Source organism: Tursiops truncatus, chromosome 6, assembly GCF_011762595.2.
Source record: "Tursiops truncatus isolate mTurTru1 chromosome 6, mTurTru1.mat.Y, whole genome shotgun sequence".
Taxonomy (NCBI): domain Eukaryota; kingdom Metazoa; phylum Chordata; class Mammalia; order Artiodactyla; family Delphinidae; genus Tursiops; species Tursiops truncatus.
Window position 1 is genome coordinate 59,943,062 of NC_047039.1, and position 18,611 is coordinate 59,961,672.

General features: G+C 41.1%; 1 protein-coding gene and 2 non-coding genes across 12 annotated transcripts in view; all 3 read right to left on the minus strand.

Annotated features, from left to right (window-relative positions):
* Positions 1-18,611, minus strand: part of PDCD1LG2 (programmed cell death 1 ligand 2) — a 95,196-nt gene that overhangs the window by 16,246 nt on the left and 60,339 nt on the right. For 2 of the 10 annotated variants that reach the window (XM_019934809.3, XM_019934810.3), the window contains one exon: positions 17,300-18,611. The exons of 5 other annotated variants lie outside the window; for them this stretch is intronic. In XM_019934809.3, the coding sequence (XP_019790368.1) occupies position 18,611 (1 nt within the window). In that variant the 3' untranslated portion in view covers positions 17,300-18,610. Of the gene's footprint in view, positions 1-122; positions 4,859-4,896; positions 5,280-7,421; positions 12,646-17,299 lie in introns of those variants that run through there. 3 more of the 10 variants (XM_033858114.2, XM_019934808.3, XM_073806136.1) reach the window with 3 other exon arrangements.
* Positions 8,348-8,420, minus strand: TRNAG-CCC (transfer RNA glycine (anticodon CCC)). Its single transcript has one exon. It is a non-coding gene; the product is annotated as a tRNA-Gly (tRNA).
* On the minus strand, positions 11,762-11,868 carry LOC117312886 (U6 spliceosomal RNA). The gene has a single exon (XR_004527290.1). It is a non-coding gene; the product is annotated as a U6 spliceosomal RNA (small nuclear RNA).

An 18,611-nucleotide genomic window follows, 5' to 3' on the forward strand; every position in this document is an offset into this window, starting at 1 on the left:
GAACTTTAGTTCTACCCTCCCAAGGTTTTATGTTGTCTCATCTAAAGAATGGAATTGTTAATACGATAACTTGAGGGTTTCTTTCTTGGCTTTAATCATGTTGGTTGCACTCCCAGCTGAGAAAATGAAAGCTGATGAGGTTTATCTGCGTCACCAACTAGCAACGTTTTTATAATTCCTGCTCATTTCCCTTAAACTCTTCCTGTAGATGAAACCTGCAGTTAGCAGTAAAGCTGAGGTGAGAAGTTGCTGCCTTTTTTTGGGAGCAGATGACCTGTCTTTATTTGAGGCAGGTCATGTGAAACTGATACCCAGGAGACCTTCTCACCTGTAGCTGGCAGCAGCAGATGGAAGGGGAAGGAAATGCCTCAATTTAAGAGACTTTTCATGCTAAATGAACAAGAAAACTCATCTTCCTCTCCTCCAGTAGCACAGACAGAGTTAGTCTCCATTAAGCCTCTTCAGATTGGGAGTGAATAGGCTTCACGGGCAAATAGCCAGCTCCTCCCGTGGACCTTGGGAAAGGGGGTTGTTAGAGAATGCAGCTTTATTGAACTTGGCGTTCCGTTACTCAAGTGGGTGTAATGTTGGAGGAGGGTGGCTAGAAGGAGTCAATGTAATTTTTCAACTGGGGGGAGTAGACTGCTAGTTGAGACAATCAAGTATAGGGATTAGAGGTGTGGACTCTGAGACAGACGGCCAGGTTCCCATCACGGCTTTGCCACCTAACAGCTCTTTGACTCTGGGCAAATCGCTTTCTGTTCCTCATTTGTAAAATGGGAATAATAATAGTATCTAGCTCAAAGGATGAATGTGAGGATTTTATTATGAAGCTTAAATGAGTTAGTAGTAGTTGTAAAACACAAAGAATATTTCCTGACACACGGTAAGATCTTTGTGACTGTTATTGTTGCAGTTATTTTATATGCCAAGCCACACATAATGACCCAAACGCTTTTGGTGCTTAAAACAAAGTTTGAAGCTTACAGCTTCAGGACTCAGCTTGAAAGCAATTCCATATCATTGAGTAAGAAATTTAGCAGCCTACTATGTGGTATCCAAAGGAGTCAGATCACTTCAGATTTCTTCTGAGAACTGGGTAAAGGAGCTAAGAAAAAAGAGCTATATAAGAAGTAAAAATGTACACTACCACATGTGAAATAGCTAGTGGGAACCTGTGGTATAGCACGGGAATCTCAGCTCGGTGCTCTGTGATGGCCTGGATGGGTGGGATCGGGGGGGTGGGAGGGAGGTCCAAGAGGAGGGGATATATGTATACATATAGCTGATTCACTTCGTTGTACAGCAGAAACTAACACAACATTGTAAAGCAATTATACTCTAGTTAAAGAAAAAGAAGTAAAAAATGTTATGGACACAGAAGAAGTGTCTTGTAATATCTTAAGTGACATTCTAAGTAATAAAATTTCCAGAGTTAATCTTTTTCAGAAGGATACATCTGAATTGCTTGATAAATAACATTCTGGGACTTCTCTAACTTTCCTGAATGTTTTTTTTTTTGTGTGCCAGCCAGTATCTGAGAAGGTGCTTTCAGCTTTTCTCCGAGATGCAGAAACAGCAAACAAGGATGTCAAAACCTTTCCTGTTTGGTTAAAAAAAAAAAAGCCATGTGACAGATCAGGAAATCTGCACTCGCATCCATTGAAAGAAGTGATCAATATTCACATATTTTCTTAATTTTTGAATTTGACATTAAGATTTCCAGATTATTTTACTTGCACAATTCCACTGATCCTCAGAGTGTAGGAACATAGCCTGCATTTGCTTCATTTAGTGAACGTATGAACACAGTTTTCACGTGCTGATTTTCTCTATGGCTTGAAAAGCTACAGTAAGCTTTTGGTAAGGTTGTGCTAGTTGGTGGCAATTGGAGGGATGCTTTTTTGGGGGCGGGGGTGACTTCTCTTATGCTTTAAAATTTTTTCTAAAATGAGAATGCATTTTTTAAGAATTAAAAGCCTTTTAAAAATGAGTATTTGCTATTTGGCCTATTTTCTTATGAAAAAAAATAAATTAACTAGCTTGCCTTTCTTCTAGAACTGACCCAGGGAATAAGGGCATGAAGTCAGCACTTTTTATTGCTCTAAAAAGAGGAATCTTTGCAATTACCCAATTCTTGACTCCAGCATAGTCCATGGGTCCTGGGCAGTTATCAGTGGTAAGTCTCATGATGGTGATGTGTCAGAAAGACCTCATCTCTATTCTTTTTGGTAATGACTCCTTATCACCCTGATCACAAATGCTGGTCCCTTAGATGAAAAGATAAGGCCCCCAATGCTCTCAAATGCCTCCCAATTGTTTGCTGGAGATCTGGGATTAAATTTTGTTAAGAGGTAAATGGAAGTCTGGTGATCTTAGCCTACTTTGTGTGTGTGTGTGTGTGTGTGTGTGTGTGTGTGTTTAAATGAGGTTTTGTTTTGAATAACATTTTATCCTGAAGTCATGTGGTAGCATACAGTATTCAAGATTCTCAGTTCCCCTTACTGCAGAACCACAGCTGTAACTTCGGAAATTGGCCTTAATGAGAATAAGATGATGTAAGAAGGCAAAGCCCAGGTTGGGTTTTTGCAGCGTATCAGGACGTTTCTCAGAGGAACCTCCTTCTCAGTGCTGAGGTGAAATTCTGGATATTTCGGCTGAGGATGATTAGCACTTTGTGCTTGCTTAGTTTATCGTCAGTGACAGCTGTAAACTCCCTGCAAATTCAGCACCTACTTCATTTCACGGAGTATCACACACTCTCAGGAAGATAAAAGATGTCTAAGCGTTGGTCCCAACTTCTGGGAGCTTACAGTCTTGTCAGAGAGACTCTCTTGGGAAACACCTGAGGAACTCATGCAAAGAAGATCAAACGAACCCATTTTAAAGATTTGTATCAAGACGCTTATTCATCTGGGCTGTGCCTTTCTCAACAAAGCCCAGGCCCTTAGCAGTTGTGGGATCCTCATTTTCACAATCCAACACATTCTCTGTTTTGTTTCTGACTTCATCCCTTCTATGTGAATACATGGTTTTGTCATCACCTCTTCTTGTTCTCAGGACCTTTTTGCTGATTTTAGTAGCCTCTAAATCTTATGACCAAATAATATCCTCAGAATCTCCCTCGTCCTCCCCTAGATCTGAAAAGACATGACAATTTAGTATTGATTCTGGGCAGCCTATGTCTTTGCTGGTACTGATGAGTCTTCTAAAGGTGCTGACTGTAGCCTTTACATCTTTTCACTAATACCTATTATAATCCTTTTAGTAAAATGGGGTTTTGGAGGGGCTTCCCTGGTGGCGCAGTGGTTGAGAGTCCGCCTGCCGATGCAGGGGACATGGGTTTGTGCCCCGGTCCGGGAGGATCCCACATGCCGCGGAGCGGCTGGGCCCGTGAGCCATGGCCGCTGAGCCTGCGTGTCCGGAGCCTGTGCTCCGCAACGGGAGAGGCCACAAGAGTGAGAGGCCCGCGCACCCCAAAAAAAAAAAAAAAAAAAAAAAAAAAAAGGGGGTTTTGGAGACCTTGCCTTTTTAGCAGCACATTAGCAAATCCCAGACTTCTTGCTTACAATTCAGTTAATTTACCTTTAGAATTGAATGAAATTATTGTCTGTGCATTGCTTTCAGTAGCTCATTTCTTTTTCTCATCATTTATCCATTCAACAAACATTTCATTGAACACTGAATAGTGACAGGCACTATGCTAGCAGATAAAAACATAAAGATGAATGAGACTTGATTCCTTTCTCAAGGACCCCACATCTGGTAGAAAAGACAGAAAATCAGCCCATATGGTGCCACGTGTGAAATAGAAGAGGTCATCCCTCCCTCTTGGTGGAGGCAGCTCTGCACCAGGGCTCCACCAATGGGCAAGTGGAGAACAGGATGGATTTCAAGCCCCTCTTGCCGCCTTGACCAGGGGCCCTTGTCCCTGGACTCAACCTGAGCAACCCTATGCAACAGCCCTGCACGTGGAGACAGAATGTTACAGTACAGTGTGATGAGAACAGAGGAGAGAGGGCATGGCCATCTGGTAGGATGGGGAGGCGGGAGAATTTTCATTGAAGAGCTTACATGTGAGCTGAGACACGGAGAAGCTCATCCAGTGAAGGGGGGTGAAGGGCAGAGGGAAGATGTACAAAGCCACGCAGGTTTGAAGAGCATGGCACGCCTGAGGCTCTGCAAGTCATTGATGAGGGCACAGTGCCGAGTGGGGTGATGAGTGTGGGAGAGATTTGGCAAGAACTGAAGCCGGATGACACTGTAGCAATTGTCTAGGTCCTTGTTACTCAAAGTTCTAGACTCCTCTGCAGGGCAGCTTTGGCATTACCAGGCAACTTTTAGAAGTGCAGAATCTTGGGCCCCACCAAGACCTACTGAATCTGAACCTGCATGATAATAAGCTTAATATTTAATAAGGTGGTTCATGTGCACATTAAAGTCTGAATAACAGTGGTTTAGGTGAGAGCTGATGAGAACTAAGGGTTTGCTTCGAAGGCATATTCTCTAGATATTAACAAACATGGTGTTTTCCTTATGTTTTCACAAATCTACCATCAGTAGATCTACCTTCAGGGTGTCTCAGTGACAGTACCTATAATTCAGAGTTAAGGAAAACAGAGGCCCAAGGAAGTTAACCTCATAACCACCAGCAAATTAAAACAGAAGGAAGAGAAGGCAGATTCCTCTGCTTGCCCTTCCCTTTCCTCTCTTATTCCTTACTATCCAGGTGTGCTTATCTTAAGCCTCTGCTTGGGAGGTGTGGAACTCATGGTCTAGCAGTCACTAAGGTTGGAAAGGTGAAATGATGGAGAAGCCTTCAGCCTGGAGGTGGTGCCTGAGCATCATCCTGGAGCAACTGGGAAAAACAAAAACAACTGTAAAAAAGATCCCAGGAAGAAAGGCAGGTGAAAGTCATCTATGAAGCACTGCTTTACCTCTTCTCTTCTGCTTCTTTCCTTTCGCCTATTTATTCATTCAACCATTCAATTACTTAGTGTATACATTGAGCACCTATTGTTTGTCAGGCATTGATATCTGCATTTTCCTGGTAACTGCAGGGCTTTCTACACACTTTCAGATCTCTTGAAAGATCCCAAGAGACCCCTTCCCCAATCCTCTAAAAGCCACTCTTCCCTGTGCTAGATCTTCTTCCTCTCTGGCCCCAGGTGGTTCATCAGGACAGTAGGAACAGTTGAAGCTGGAAGGCTCTGGGGTTTCTGTTCTCTGCTCAACCCTCTGCCTGTGGCTTTCCTGGTTCTTTTTCTCCAAGAGGAACCCTAAGGGGGGAAAAAATCCAGGTTCAAGTGGGGCTTCAGCATCTGTGGAAGATCATTATTGGACTTGACTGAGTGAGGGACTGGCTCTGGTTTTGGTAAGCCACTGAGGTCAGAGCTGGGGTATATCCCTATGAGCCACTGACTGATTTCCCCTCAAAAGAAGGGTAGGTTGAAGAGTTTGAGGTGCACAGAAGGGACCTTTGGGGTAGGGGAAGCAAAAGAGAAATAACACTTCTTCCCCAAACTCTTTCTGGGAATTCATCATAGAAACCCCATAAGGTAATAGTGTCATCATTCTGTGATAGAAAACCATGTTCCCACAAAACAGGGATGACAAAGGAAAGGTAAAGGGGGTGGTATGGTGGTGTCTGGTTTGGTTTTTACAACAGATTCCACAATAAGACTGTAAGACCAGTTTAGATGCTTTCCGTGAGTAAGTGGCTTTGCTTATGTGTTTTCTCTATGTGTGGGTACAGGATCAGAAGAGGAGAAAAACAGGGGAAGAAACATGCAAACATCGAGATTCTACCCTTGTGCTGCCAGAGGCAACTTTAATCTCTGAGATGATAAAGATAACAGTCTTACTCAGAGTTATACAGCAATCACCGGCAAGAAAATATAATCTAGACCTCCTAATGCCTCTCATTTCCTTCAGAAAGTCTACAGGAACTTAAGACTGCTTTAAGCAGCCCCATGGGTTGCTTGAGTTAAAAAAAAAGGCAAAAAGAGAAAGAAGAAAGAAGTAATTTGCAATTATTTGATACACGGAGACCGTGTTGAGGTTCAAATGGTTAGGTTTTTCTTAGAAGTAACCCATGGTAAGGCTGTTGTAGCTGAAAGTGAAAGTATCAGTGCTGTCAAAGTGTGATCCGTGCATCTGTGCCCACCCACCAACTGTTACTGGTCTGTGAAGGCTTGTGTGGTCAGTGCTTTATAAGAGGGCTATGAATGATCAAACTGTAGACCACAGATGTGCCTTTATATGTCAACATGATTTTGCATGAATGAGGGATATTTTTTTAAGCTTAAATTTTGGAGGCCAGATGTATAAAACAACTTGTGTTTTAAACAACAGATTTGTATTAACGTTCTAGGCAACTGTTTGATTCCCCAGGACAGATAGATATGGCCTCTTTACTCCTATCACCCAAGAAAACTTAGTCGACTTTGTCATGATCTGTCTGAAACTGCCTTTCACCACTTCTTTTTCCTCTGTGACAGTTTTCTAAGTGGAGAGGAAGAGTCTGAACCTGGCCCTTCTGCATCTCAGGTTTCAGTTACAACTGGAGGTCAATGTCCACTGATGGGCAATTACTTACGTTTGCTTGGAAGCAGAAAGCATTTCTCCCAATGCATTTTTCTTTTTAATTATGTTTCGTCCCCAAAATACATTTTCCTTTGTGGTTGGTGTAAAGAACTTTGTAGTTACATAAACCTGTACTTGGACCCCAGAACTCTTACCTACTTGTTGGTTGTGTTACTTTGGACATAGGACTCTCAGCTTCCGTTTCTCATCAGAAAAAGGGGATAATCTTACCTATCTTGCCAAATTGTTGTAAGGGTTAAATGACACAGTTTATGCAGAACAGCACATGCAGTGTTTAGCATAGCAGATTTCCATAAGTGTTAATTGCTTCTTTGCTTTCACTTGGGCAACAGGGCCCAAGAGGGAGCTTGGGAGAAGCACGGATGGTAGGTAAGAAAGAATAAGAGAGGAATAAAAGGAAATAGCTTTGGATGAGCAATCTCTAGTCCACATGCTCAGGACATTTGTACCCCAGCATGTGAAGTAACTTGCATGTTTCATGTTATGTGAGTTAGTGGAGAGTGAGTTGCTCTGGCTTGATGTTCTTGGAAACTGTGCCCAGTGGCTTGCTGTCATGGGAATGTGTCCAGTTGCTTTGTGAGGATCATTCAAGCTGCCCACAAGGACCAATGTATAACAGTGATGTCCTGCCTTCAAAGAATCACACCTCTCATTAATGCCCAAATACCTGAGCTTCACCTCTCACGTGACTGCAAGAAAGCCAGTCCCTGACTTCTCCTCCCCCAACACTTCTGGGAATTCCCAAAGAATGCTTATTTCAGTCAACCACCTGGAGCCCCAAGCATAGCCCATCTCCACAACAGAGAACAGACTGCAACATTTAATATAACTTTACTGAAGGAGAAAGAAAAAGACAATGCATAAAAAGAAATATCAGACTGGGCTCTCCACAACATCTCCTCCCCTCATCTCAAAGGAAGGGTATCTCTCCCTCAGTGCCTTTCCTGCTGCCATGTGGGAGGGATCAAGTTTCCTACAGACAAGAGTCCATTAACCATGACTCCTCTTCCCAGACCCCAAGGAAATGCAGGTTCAGGGCTGCAATTCTACTCACAGTAAAGGCAACCTTTTTGCATAATCAGTGCCTTTTATGTACAGTACCTTTTGTAATATATGTAGCAAGTGCTCAATAAATATTTGTTGAGTGAATAAAGGAATGAATGGTCTCAACCTTCCTGTTCCAGATCAGGAACTGGTTTTACATTTATGTGATTAAAAAAATTATTAATCTTTTTACCCTGAAATAATCAATCTCAAATGCAAATTTAAAATCTTCCTTCTAGAACAACTAAAAAAAAAATCTGCTAGCTTTGAAATAGCATCTTCTCCCCATTTCTGCACCCATCTTTCTTTTTATAGCAATTAACATTTAATGAAATATTTACCCTCAAGTCTAAGCTGCTATACCTCATTACAGAGGGCATTTACTGTTAAGAGTGTATTTCCTGCAAATCCCAGGATTTTCACTTCTTCATGATGGCTGGCTGAGCAGACTCTGTTATCTCCCAATACGGCTTTTAAGACAAATTACTTATACTAGTAGTTAATCATTCATTAAGCTCTGGCTCTATGGCTATATACTAACTGTGATAGGAACTTCAGTGTATTTTTTTTTTAATGTTTATTTATTTATTTATTTGGCTGCACCGGGTCTTAGTTGCGGCATGCGGGATCTTCGTTGCGGCATGCGGGGTCTTTAGTTGTGGCATGAGAACTCTTAGTTGCAGCATGTGGGATCTAGTTCCCTGACCAGGGATCGAACCTGGGCCCCCTGCATTGGGAGTGCAGAGTCTTAGCCACTGGACCACCAGGGAAGTCCCTAGTTTATTATCTTGAATCCCTTCAATAATGCTGCCAGTTAAGATTCATTATTTTATATATGAAGAAACTAAGGCTGAGAGAGAGTGAACTGCCTCTGATGATGTAGCTGGTTAGTGGCAGAGCTGCCTTCAACTCAGGCCTCTACTTCTGAGCCTCAAGGCTGGTTGTAAATATAGACATGTAGACTCAACTAGGTAACTTTATGAAATTACATCCCATTTCCCACTTCCCTACAGTATTCTGCCATGTACCCCTAATGGTTGTGAATGTCTGCACAAGTCAGCTGCTGTTACTAATGGAGAGTGTTGAATTATCCTTCAGTGTTTTGAGATTAAAAGTCTGAGAACCACCACAGCACGCTATTTCTCTCATCTGCCTTCTTCTGTCTCAGGCTCCAAAAGAAAGTTTCTGAGAATTCTAGCTCTTCGCCCTTACCAGTATTGCCCAGGGTGACTCCTACTTAATTCTGTAAATGACTTCCAGAAAACATAAGACCTTGCAGCAAAAATTCATGGCCCCAACACTTGGCTGAGAGGTTGTGTTTGACTTCCTTCCAGTCCTTACAGAATTACTTTTCCCTCCCTTGGTTTGGTGCCCCCCATTGGCCAAACCAGCAGGTTCTGGCCACTGCCCTTAGTGACTAAAGGGGTTGGCATCATCACCAGGGTAAAGGCCCTTCATGGGCTGCTCCACCCACACATATCCACGCTGCTTTCCCCATTTTAATCATCTTGTGACATCTCTTCTTTTTGCATACGTTATCACCTGTGTAAAAGGTTCGAAAGGGGGTTTCTGTGACCTGCAAGCCCCTTGAGGACAGGGATGATGTTCTACTACCTCTGTATCCCTAGTGCCTAGTACAGTGCTTACACTAAATCAGTGGTAAAATAAATGAAAGGCCCATGTGACAACTGCAACTCTGGACAGGCTCCTCAACTTGGTACCTAGCTGAGTGTCCAGCACCCAGGGACACTGAGTTTGGTTTCACAGACAGAGAGACACAGATAGATGGCTAGTTAGACAGATGGGTAGATAGATAGATAGGCTGAGAGATAGGTAGATCAAATGAAATACCATATGCAAAAGCAAGTTGTAAATGTTCTTGTTATACCATTTGCCCTCATTCAAGGCTGATTTTCAGCAGATACTCACAGGTATGGTTGCATGATTGTAGTGGATAGAAGTGAATAGAAAATAGCCACTGCCTCAAGCACCCTGAGTGCCCCAGCACCACCCTGGCCATGTCCCAGGACTCCCTGCTCCTCCAGGACCCCCCTGATATTCCCACAATCTAACAACTACAGAAGTAACTCCTGGCTCAGCAAGGAGCTTCCAGGATGTTTTCCAGCATTTGGACCAGTATCCATTCTGATCAGCCAGGGCCACTGCTGAGCAAGTTGGTGGTTTTTTAATATCATCCCTGCCCCCATGACTTAGCTACTCCCTACCCATCATGGAAAATCCTCCAGGCCCTGTGCATTCCTCATCACCGCCCCCCACCCCGGTCTCTTGTTCTTCTCCCTCCCATGGGAGCTCTGAATTCCTACACCCACTCTGAATTCCTTTGTCTTATGATCTGTTCCACTCATTACAGAGTGAAGTACGTCAGAAAGAGAAAAACAAATATCATATAATATTGCTTATATGTGGAATCTAGAAAAATGGTATAGATGAACTTATCTGCAAAGCAGAAATAGACACAGATGTAGAGAACAAACTTATGGATATCAAGGGGGGAGTGGGGGTGGGATGAATTGGGAGATTGGAATTGACATATATACACTACTATGTATAAAATAGATAACTAATGAGAACTTGCTGTATAGCACAGGGAACTCTACTCAGTGCTCTGTGGTGACCTAAATGGAAAGGAAATCTAAAAAAGAGGGGATATATGTATGCACATAGCTGATTCACTTTGCCGTACAGCAGAAACTAATACAACATTGTAAAGCAAACTATACTCCAATAAAATTTTTTTAAAAATTAAAAAGACAATTTTACGTGGCGTTGTTTTTTACATAACTTTTCCTGTGTGTGATGTATTCCTCCCACTTCCTATAAATTCCCCAGGGTGAAGCATACCTAATATAGACTTTGTATCTCTCACAACATCTCATACAATGCTGACTGGGGTTCAAACTTCCAAGACAGAATCTGATAGATCCTGGGGATTAAACCTTAATGCTCAGCAGCTCAGAAAGGGAGGAGATGCTTTCCAGGTAGTCCGATGAATTCCCCATCTCACCGATGAACACTCAGAAAAGTAGGGCCTCTGTCAGCCTGGGTTTGCACTTTTCATTTTGACTCTGGGGGATATAGCTGGAGACTGTCAGCCTGGCATTTTTCCTAACAGCTTTCAAATGTCACATTTTAACATCTAGTACTCACTGTTCTTCTTCCCTTCATTTTTAGAACACTCAGAAAAGTTTTTGTGTTTTTGGGAAGACCCCTCTTGCTCCCCACCCCTGAATTTTCTGCTTTTAGGAGAGTGGTTCTTGAGGACTACTCCCCAGAGCATTATTTGGAAAGGACGTGAGCAGCCCGTCCTGTCACATGTGTGTCATGTGCTCTGTCACAGCCCAGTCATGCATTGTGTGCAGAGGCCCATGTGACATTCAATGAAGCAGGCAGTATGGTGGCAACCCCAGAACCTGCTCAAACTTTCACTTAGTAAACTTTCCTTTTAGTTTCTCTTTAGAGTCTCTTTAAAACACAGGTGAAAGCATGTACCAGAAAGAGGAAAAACACGAGTAGCGCATATAAGAATTTTTCCCAAAATACCATTATACTTGGTATTTGTGCCACATTTTGATTTTCAATAAACACTGAATTTCTAAAATTTCAAAATATTAAAAAATCTTTTGAATTTAATTTAAATTTAATAATTAAAAAATTAAGTTTAAAGATTATTTTTTAGGTTAAAATTGTTAAATATGTTTTTCAAAACCTTTCAAACACAGGAAGAATATAATGAAAATAAAAATTGCCCATATACTCATCACATCAACAGAGCAGGTTACTGTTATCACCATACTAATTTTACAGTGAAGAAAGCAAAGGTGAGGAAGGAAGAAAAAGAAGGAAGGAACATGAGCTTTTAGATTTTCTTCTCAAACCTTTAAAAATAAAAAAGGATTCTGTGGAAATTAACCCACAGAATTTTTGAAAGGAATGACAGATATACTGTATTCCTAATAACACTTATACTGCCAGGAATACCACTGCTGTTTCTGAACATCACAGTGTTTCAATGATCAATAAGCTTTACAGAGCTCTGGATTCCATATCACAGAGGACATATAGATATATATCGATATATATTGATATTGATCTATATATGAAATGTTTCATGAAATTGTGTGTCATCCATGTGCAGGGGCCATGCTAACCTTCTCTGAATCTTTCCAATTTTAGCATATGTGCTGCTGAAGTGAGCACTTAAAATATTTTACAAAAGTACTATACATTACCAAAAAATCTTGTAAAATAGAGAAAAGGGGGAAATTACACCAAACCCTACCTCTTTAACAAAACCCTATTAATACTTTAGTATACTTCTTTCCAGCCTTTTGTATCATTCTCACTTTTAAAATTTTATTTATTTACTTTTTTGTTTGTTTGTTTGGACTTAACATTGTAATAGAAAGGAACCAGTTATTATAAGACCACCCACACCATTGCTCCACTCTGATTTTTTTCTCTCTCTCTCCATATATATTTTATATTAACGTTTGCTTATTATCTTCAGGTGTCTAGGGCTTTTATAGCATGTTGGATAAGGAGAAATGGCTTTGATATCAGTTAGCTTAGGTTTGAATACCTGCTGTATGAACTCTGTGAACTAGGGAAAATTACTAAGCAACTTTGTCTCAATTTTCTTCTGTCGCTGAGCATAGCACTCTACCTACTCTTCAGGTTCTGTCAGCACGAAAAGAGATAATGTGTATAAAATGAGCAACATAGTGACAGGCTCATGGTAAGTGCTCACTGTATAGAAACTATTTTTCTACTTAAAATTATATCATATGGGTTTCCCTGGTGGTGCAGTGGTTGAGAGTCCGCCTGCCGACGCAGAGGACACGGGTTCGTGCCCTGGTCCGGAAAGATCCCACATGCCGCGGAGCGGCTAGGCCCGTAAGCCATGGCCGCTGAGCCTGCGCATCCAGAGCCTGTGCTCCGCAACGGGAGAGGCCACAACAGTGAGAGGTCCGCGTACTAAAAAAAAATATATATATAATTATTTCATATTTCTATATAATCTTTATAACTGTCATTTTTATGACTAGCTTACTATTTAGTCTGTAATGCAAATACCAATCACTATGACTAATTCACTTCTGTTTTGTTTGACAGATTAGTTCCAGTTTGGGGCCATAGATAACACTGTAATGTACTTTTTCATATAATACCTATTTCACTTTAGTCTATGGATTTCCTTTAAGAAAATCCTTGGAATGGTATTTTTGGGTAAAAGTATGAATCTTGACATGATTCTTGCTATATATCCAAGCACTTTTTTTTTTGAGTTCATTTTTTTAAAACTTAAGAGTAATCTAAGCAAGTATAGAATTTTGTATGTTTCTTTTTTCTTTCAGTGTTATGGCAAAGCTTTTAAAAAAATATATATTTATATTTACAATGAACCTCTCCATGTCTATAACTTTTTCTATATTTTTTGGCTATTTTCTCAGATTAGAGTAGATTTACATACTGTAGAATTCCTCGAACAAATGGTATGACAAACTGTAAGACCTCTGTTCTATAGACAAATAACCTTCCAAAAACAATTGTACTGATTTATATGACCACTAACAACTTATGAGACTATGAATTTAACGTGTTCTGGAGCATTATGCGTTATAAATTTAAAAAGCTTTTGCCAATGTAATGATTTAAAAGGCCCACTTAAGTTTTGCTTTGATTTAAAATTTAAATGACCTGTAAGTTTGAGCCTTTCATTTTTTGAATTTTAAAGCAAGGAGAACTGAGACACTGGCATGTTGCCTGATTTGACCAGCAGCCTGATTATATTCCACTTCAATCTGCACAACACAAAATTTCAGGCATTAGTTGCTTCCTCTGTACTTCTTGCAGCTGTTCTGCTTTAAAATGGAATTCTATTTTTATAGAACAAACAGAAATGAGCAGAAAACATGCTGCTGTCTTTGAGTTTCTTCTCCTAAGTGGAGCCTGCTTTTGAGAATACACAGTTATAGACAAGATGCAGCTGATGACCAGCATAAGCATCCTTACAGAAAAAAATTTCTTATTGGCATCACCAAGGTCTTACCTTAAAGGTCCAGAAAACTGATTTTGTCAGGACACTCAGAATCAGACTAAAAAACTGGATCATGCTAACCAAATTCCTAGGACTTTTCTATAATAAGAAATACTATTAATGTGCAGATCAGAAATTGCTTCAGAACATTCTATTCCCATACAGAATCTATATGAAAAGTCAAATTATAATCAGTTTGCTCAGTAACCAGAGAATCAGGATGGGGTAGGAAGGGGGGACGGTGGCTGGGATGATTTTAATGGCTGATGTCATCAAGCTATGTGAATCGGATGCATCCATCACCACTGGAGGGATAGACCAGACAGGTGGTAGCAATGCATGTGCTGGAGGGACGGGGACCCCTTTCCGCTGGATGTGCTTGGGATTCACCATCACACTTTTCCACATTGGCCTCTCTTTCCTAGACTCCATGCATTTGCCTTCAATTCAATTCCACAGTATTTGTCAAGTATCTTCTATGTGCCAATTATTGTATTGGGTTCTGGGACTACATAAATGAATAAAAATCCAGTTCCTGTTCCTAGGTACAATGCAGGCTTTTGGAGAAAACCAAACACATATGTAATTACAAAATACCACACGATGAGAGCTTGACTGTGTTACAGGTCTAGGACCATGGCTGGCTTGCAGAATCTTTAAGATCTTGCTCTGCTACGTGACATGAGCAATTTGTTTAATTTCACTGGGCTTTAGTTTGCTTGCGGGTAAAATAGAGACATTAATTGTCTCTATTTCATTGAATTGTGAAGTTTAAATGAGGTGATACGTGTAAAGCAAATAGAACAATGTCTGGCACATGGCTTGAAAGTTATCTATAATGATAAACAATTAACCTCATGATGGCCAGATCTGAAGCTCCTGGATGAAGAGGAGAATTGGACCCCTTAAGAAAGGACTGTGCAACAATGTCGCAAATAATTGGCATAGATCCTCCTCCAAGCCATCCCCAAAGGAATGTAAAGTCATTTACTAAGGGGTCTGTGCACTGGGGGAAATGGAAATACCCAAACTTTTCAGGAATTCCAAAACACTGCTCTGAAATGACACTAATTCTTAGGAATCCCAAATACCACTGTGGTCCAGTGGTCAAAATAGGGGTTTAGAGTGATCAGGTGATAAGCGGAGTTTGGGCCCAGTTCCAGTTCATCATGGATCTGTAAGCCATGCAGCCATTAAAAATAATTAGGAAGACTAGTCAGCCACATAGCTGTGAACTTATACACAGCGACAAATTTGAAAAAAAGGACAGAAAATGACATGCTAACAACAATAGCCAAAATTATGTACGTGTCTGGACAAAGAGCAAATGCCAACAACAAAAATGAAAATACTTGTGCTTGGATGATGAGATCATAGGTGATTTTTGTTTGTTTGATCTTTCTCAATTCCTCAAACTCTCCCAAATGCTATTTTTGCTTTCTTTGTAGAAGGTACTTTTTCAAAAAAAGACTTAGAACTCATCTAGCTCTTTTGTTTTGAGGATTGCCATAATATACTTTTCAGCCAATCATAGTAAGGTCATAATAAGTAAGAATGTTAAGTGTAGCCATTTTCTCTAATATTATAATGAGTCTCAGAGCCAATCATGCATGAGGCATCTATCACATAAAAGATGCTGCAGGAATGACAAAATCTCACTCTCTTCTTGTCCTCCAGGAGCTTATAGTCTAAGGGGAAGATATAAAATGTGCTCAAATCCTCATGATTCAAAACTGAAAAAGATAACTGCTTTAGAGAGGGACAAAGAAAACACTGCTCTGCCCAGAGTAAAGAGAGCTCATATTCAACTGGAGAAAAACAGAAAATATTCACTGGCAGAGCTGGCATCTGACGGACAGATAGGGTTTTGCAAGGGAGAATTGAGGTCCCAGAAAGGAGATGTTCCAGGTGAAGGGGACAGCACAAGGCATACTGGAGAACTGGTGAGCCCTCTGACTTAGCTGGAGAATTCGGCACGTACAGAAGAGCCTGGGGACAAAAAACCCCTTGGCTGGAAATCCTTGGAGCATAACTCACTTCTCCCTTAGGGCTAGGATTCAGGAGAAATATCCTGCAGACAGATTAGCTTAATAGTGTCACGACACTGCCTGTTTGGCAAGAAATAGTGGCTGGTACATCAGGGATTACCAATGATACTTGTTATTTAACAGGTATTTACCATGTGCTGTATAAGCTAAGTGCCTGATAAAGGAAGATGTTAACAACCTTTCTTATATTACAGCTGGCCCCTCATATCCACAGGTTCCACATCTAGGAAGTCAACCAACTGAGGACTGAAAATATTAGAAAAAAAAATTGAAGGAAGTTCCAAAAAGCATAACTTGAATTTGCCATGTACCAGCAACTATTACATAGCATTTACTTTGTATTTACAGCTATTCACTTAAGCATTTACATTCATTGGGTATTATAAGTAATCTGGAGATGATTTAAAATATGTGGGAGGATGTGCATAGGTTATACAAAAATACAGCACTATTTTATATAAGGGACTTGAACATCCACAGACTTGGTATCTGAGGGGGTCCTGGAGCCAATCCCCTGCAGATACCAAGGGACGACTGTATTCATCTTTTAGATAAGGAAACGGATGGTTAGAGAGATCAAATGATACATGCAAAGTTGTATGATTCATATATAGTTGAGTCGGAGTTGGACTCTCTCATGTCAGAGCCTCTTCTCCACCCACCCTCCTGTAGTGCCTCTTTGGAATAAGTAAGAGTGAAATTAATCCTAGGCCAGCAAAAAAAGACCACATGGTGTATGTAACCAGTAAAATCCCACCTTAAAGTCCCATTGGGTAGGAAATCAGGACACATGGTGGGGTATAATGAATATGGTTTCACTGCCCTAGCTCTATCCCTTCCAAACTAAACAGGCAGCCTTAACCAAATTTCTTCTCTGTGCCTCAGTTTCCTTATCTTTAAAATAGAGACATAAATAGTGCCTTTTTCAGAGGGTTTTGAGAGAACGCATTCCAATGACATGTATAGAACGCTAAACAATATCGGGCATGTAGTAAGTACTTGGTAAATGTTAGACATTATGACTGTAGGCTGTAGTGTAGAACGTTCCTCCTGCTAGGACACAATGCCTAATGGTCTTCTTCCCCAAAGAACGCTGAATTTTGGGGTATTGGAGGTAGGCAGCCCTGTCCCTATTTGGTATTTTAGAAAATAGCCCCAATCTAGGACTAAAGATGGTGGTATTTTGACAGAAATCATTATGCCACCGGGTTCCTAATAGAGTTAAATATTACCACCCAAGGATGCAGCATGCCAGCCACACATCTGTGGGGAGGTGGGGCCCAGGATGGAGAGACTTGCTTCTTCAGGGAGAAGGCCTTGCCTGCCTGCTCTGATCTCTGCAGCCTTAGGAGGTGCTGCTTCTCCAGCAGGGACCCCAGACCAAACCATGGGACCCTGCCCTTCTGAAGAGGGCATCCGAGTGTGCCTCAAAGGCTTTTAAACCTATGGGAGCCAACTGGCCTGACGGAACATTAAACCTACTGACCTGGATGGGCCCTGAGGAAATCACTTAGCCAAAAGTAGGACATCAGAACACGCTGAAGAATAAACAATTGAGTTTTATTCTTCAACGGCATTCTTTGATGTCTATAGAAGAAACTGAGATGTTATATTATTTGTGTGTTACTCACTTTCACACCACTTCATTCCCATAAACCTAAAATTAGTCTGTACACCAGTTAAAGAGTTTGCTTCAGGCCCACTCATCCATCTGTTATGCTTGATAATGTTTACATTTGGATAGTTTAGGGGTCAATTAATGTCCTGAGCTTTGTGGTCCCAGCACAAAGACCAAATTTAACATGATTAGCCCGATGTCACCATGTCCAGTTACCCTCCTCCTTGACACACCCATAATGGGATCTCACAGGATTTCTAGTGCTGACATCAAAGGCCTCAGCTTGTGAGTATCACCGTATCACAGACCTAGAAACTGAGCCACTGAAAGGTTAAGTTTAAAGTCATATAGAGGGCTAGGAAAGGAGACTTAGTCTGGAGCTTTGATCATCATGGCTACTCATCTGAAATCTTTGCAGAAGTAGCATATTAGCATGCCAAAATTTAAAATGTGTATCATTGGCTTCTGAGGTTAAGGAGACAGAATTTTTTGAAGGAAGGATGTAATTAAAAAAAAAAAAAAGCACCATTCAATATGGTGCCATTACAGGTTAAAACCAATGCTTTGTGATTCAGACCTCACAAATAATACTCAATGGCTTTTTTCCACAATTTGTAGTTGGCCACTCTGTGTACTTAAATGCTTAAATACTTCATTAGAACAACTCAGATGCTTTCAAGATTCCTGTAAGTCATAAAACATGTCAATTATGGCTTGACTTTGTATAAAGCCCTGTCTGTGAGCTCGCAGTCTCAATAGGCTTGTCCAGTAACCAGAGGAAACTACAGATAAAAGTATCTCTACTGGCAATCTGTCCACTTCTGTAACTGGAAATTTCCACTGGTCTCTGCTTCTGGAAATCACTTTGGAAACTTAGGGGGAAATAATTCCTTTTGTTTCCCGTCCAGAAGCAACAAAGAGCCTGAGGACACTCACTGGGGTCCAGCATCCGGTGTGGTCTTTTTCTAAACTGCAGTAGTGTGTGATTGGAGCCACGGGCTGCAGGAGTGAGAGCCCGGATCAGTGGAGGGGTGGCTGCCTGACTTCTGTAAGTACACCTTGGCAGGTGCTGCCTAGTCTTGCTGCAGTCTCCAGATTAAAGTGCTGGCTCACACAAAGGCATTTGAAAAGTGCACACAACAAGCTCTGCAGGCCAAGGGATTCTTGTTCAGAGTCTAGAAGTTTCTTGAGGATGTCCCATCAGGTCACTCCAGCTCATCAGGCCACAGATTCAAAT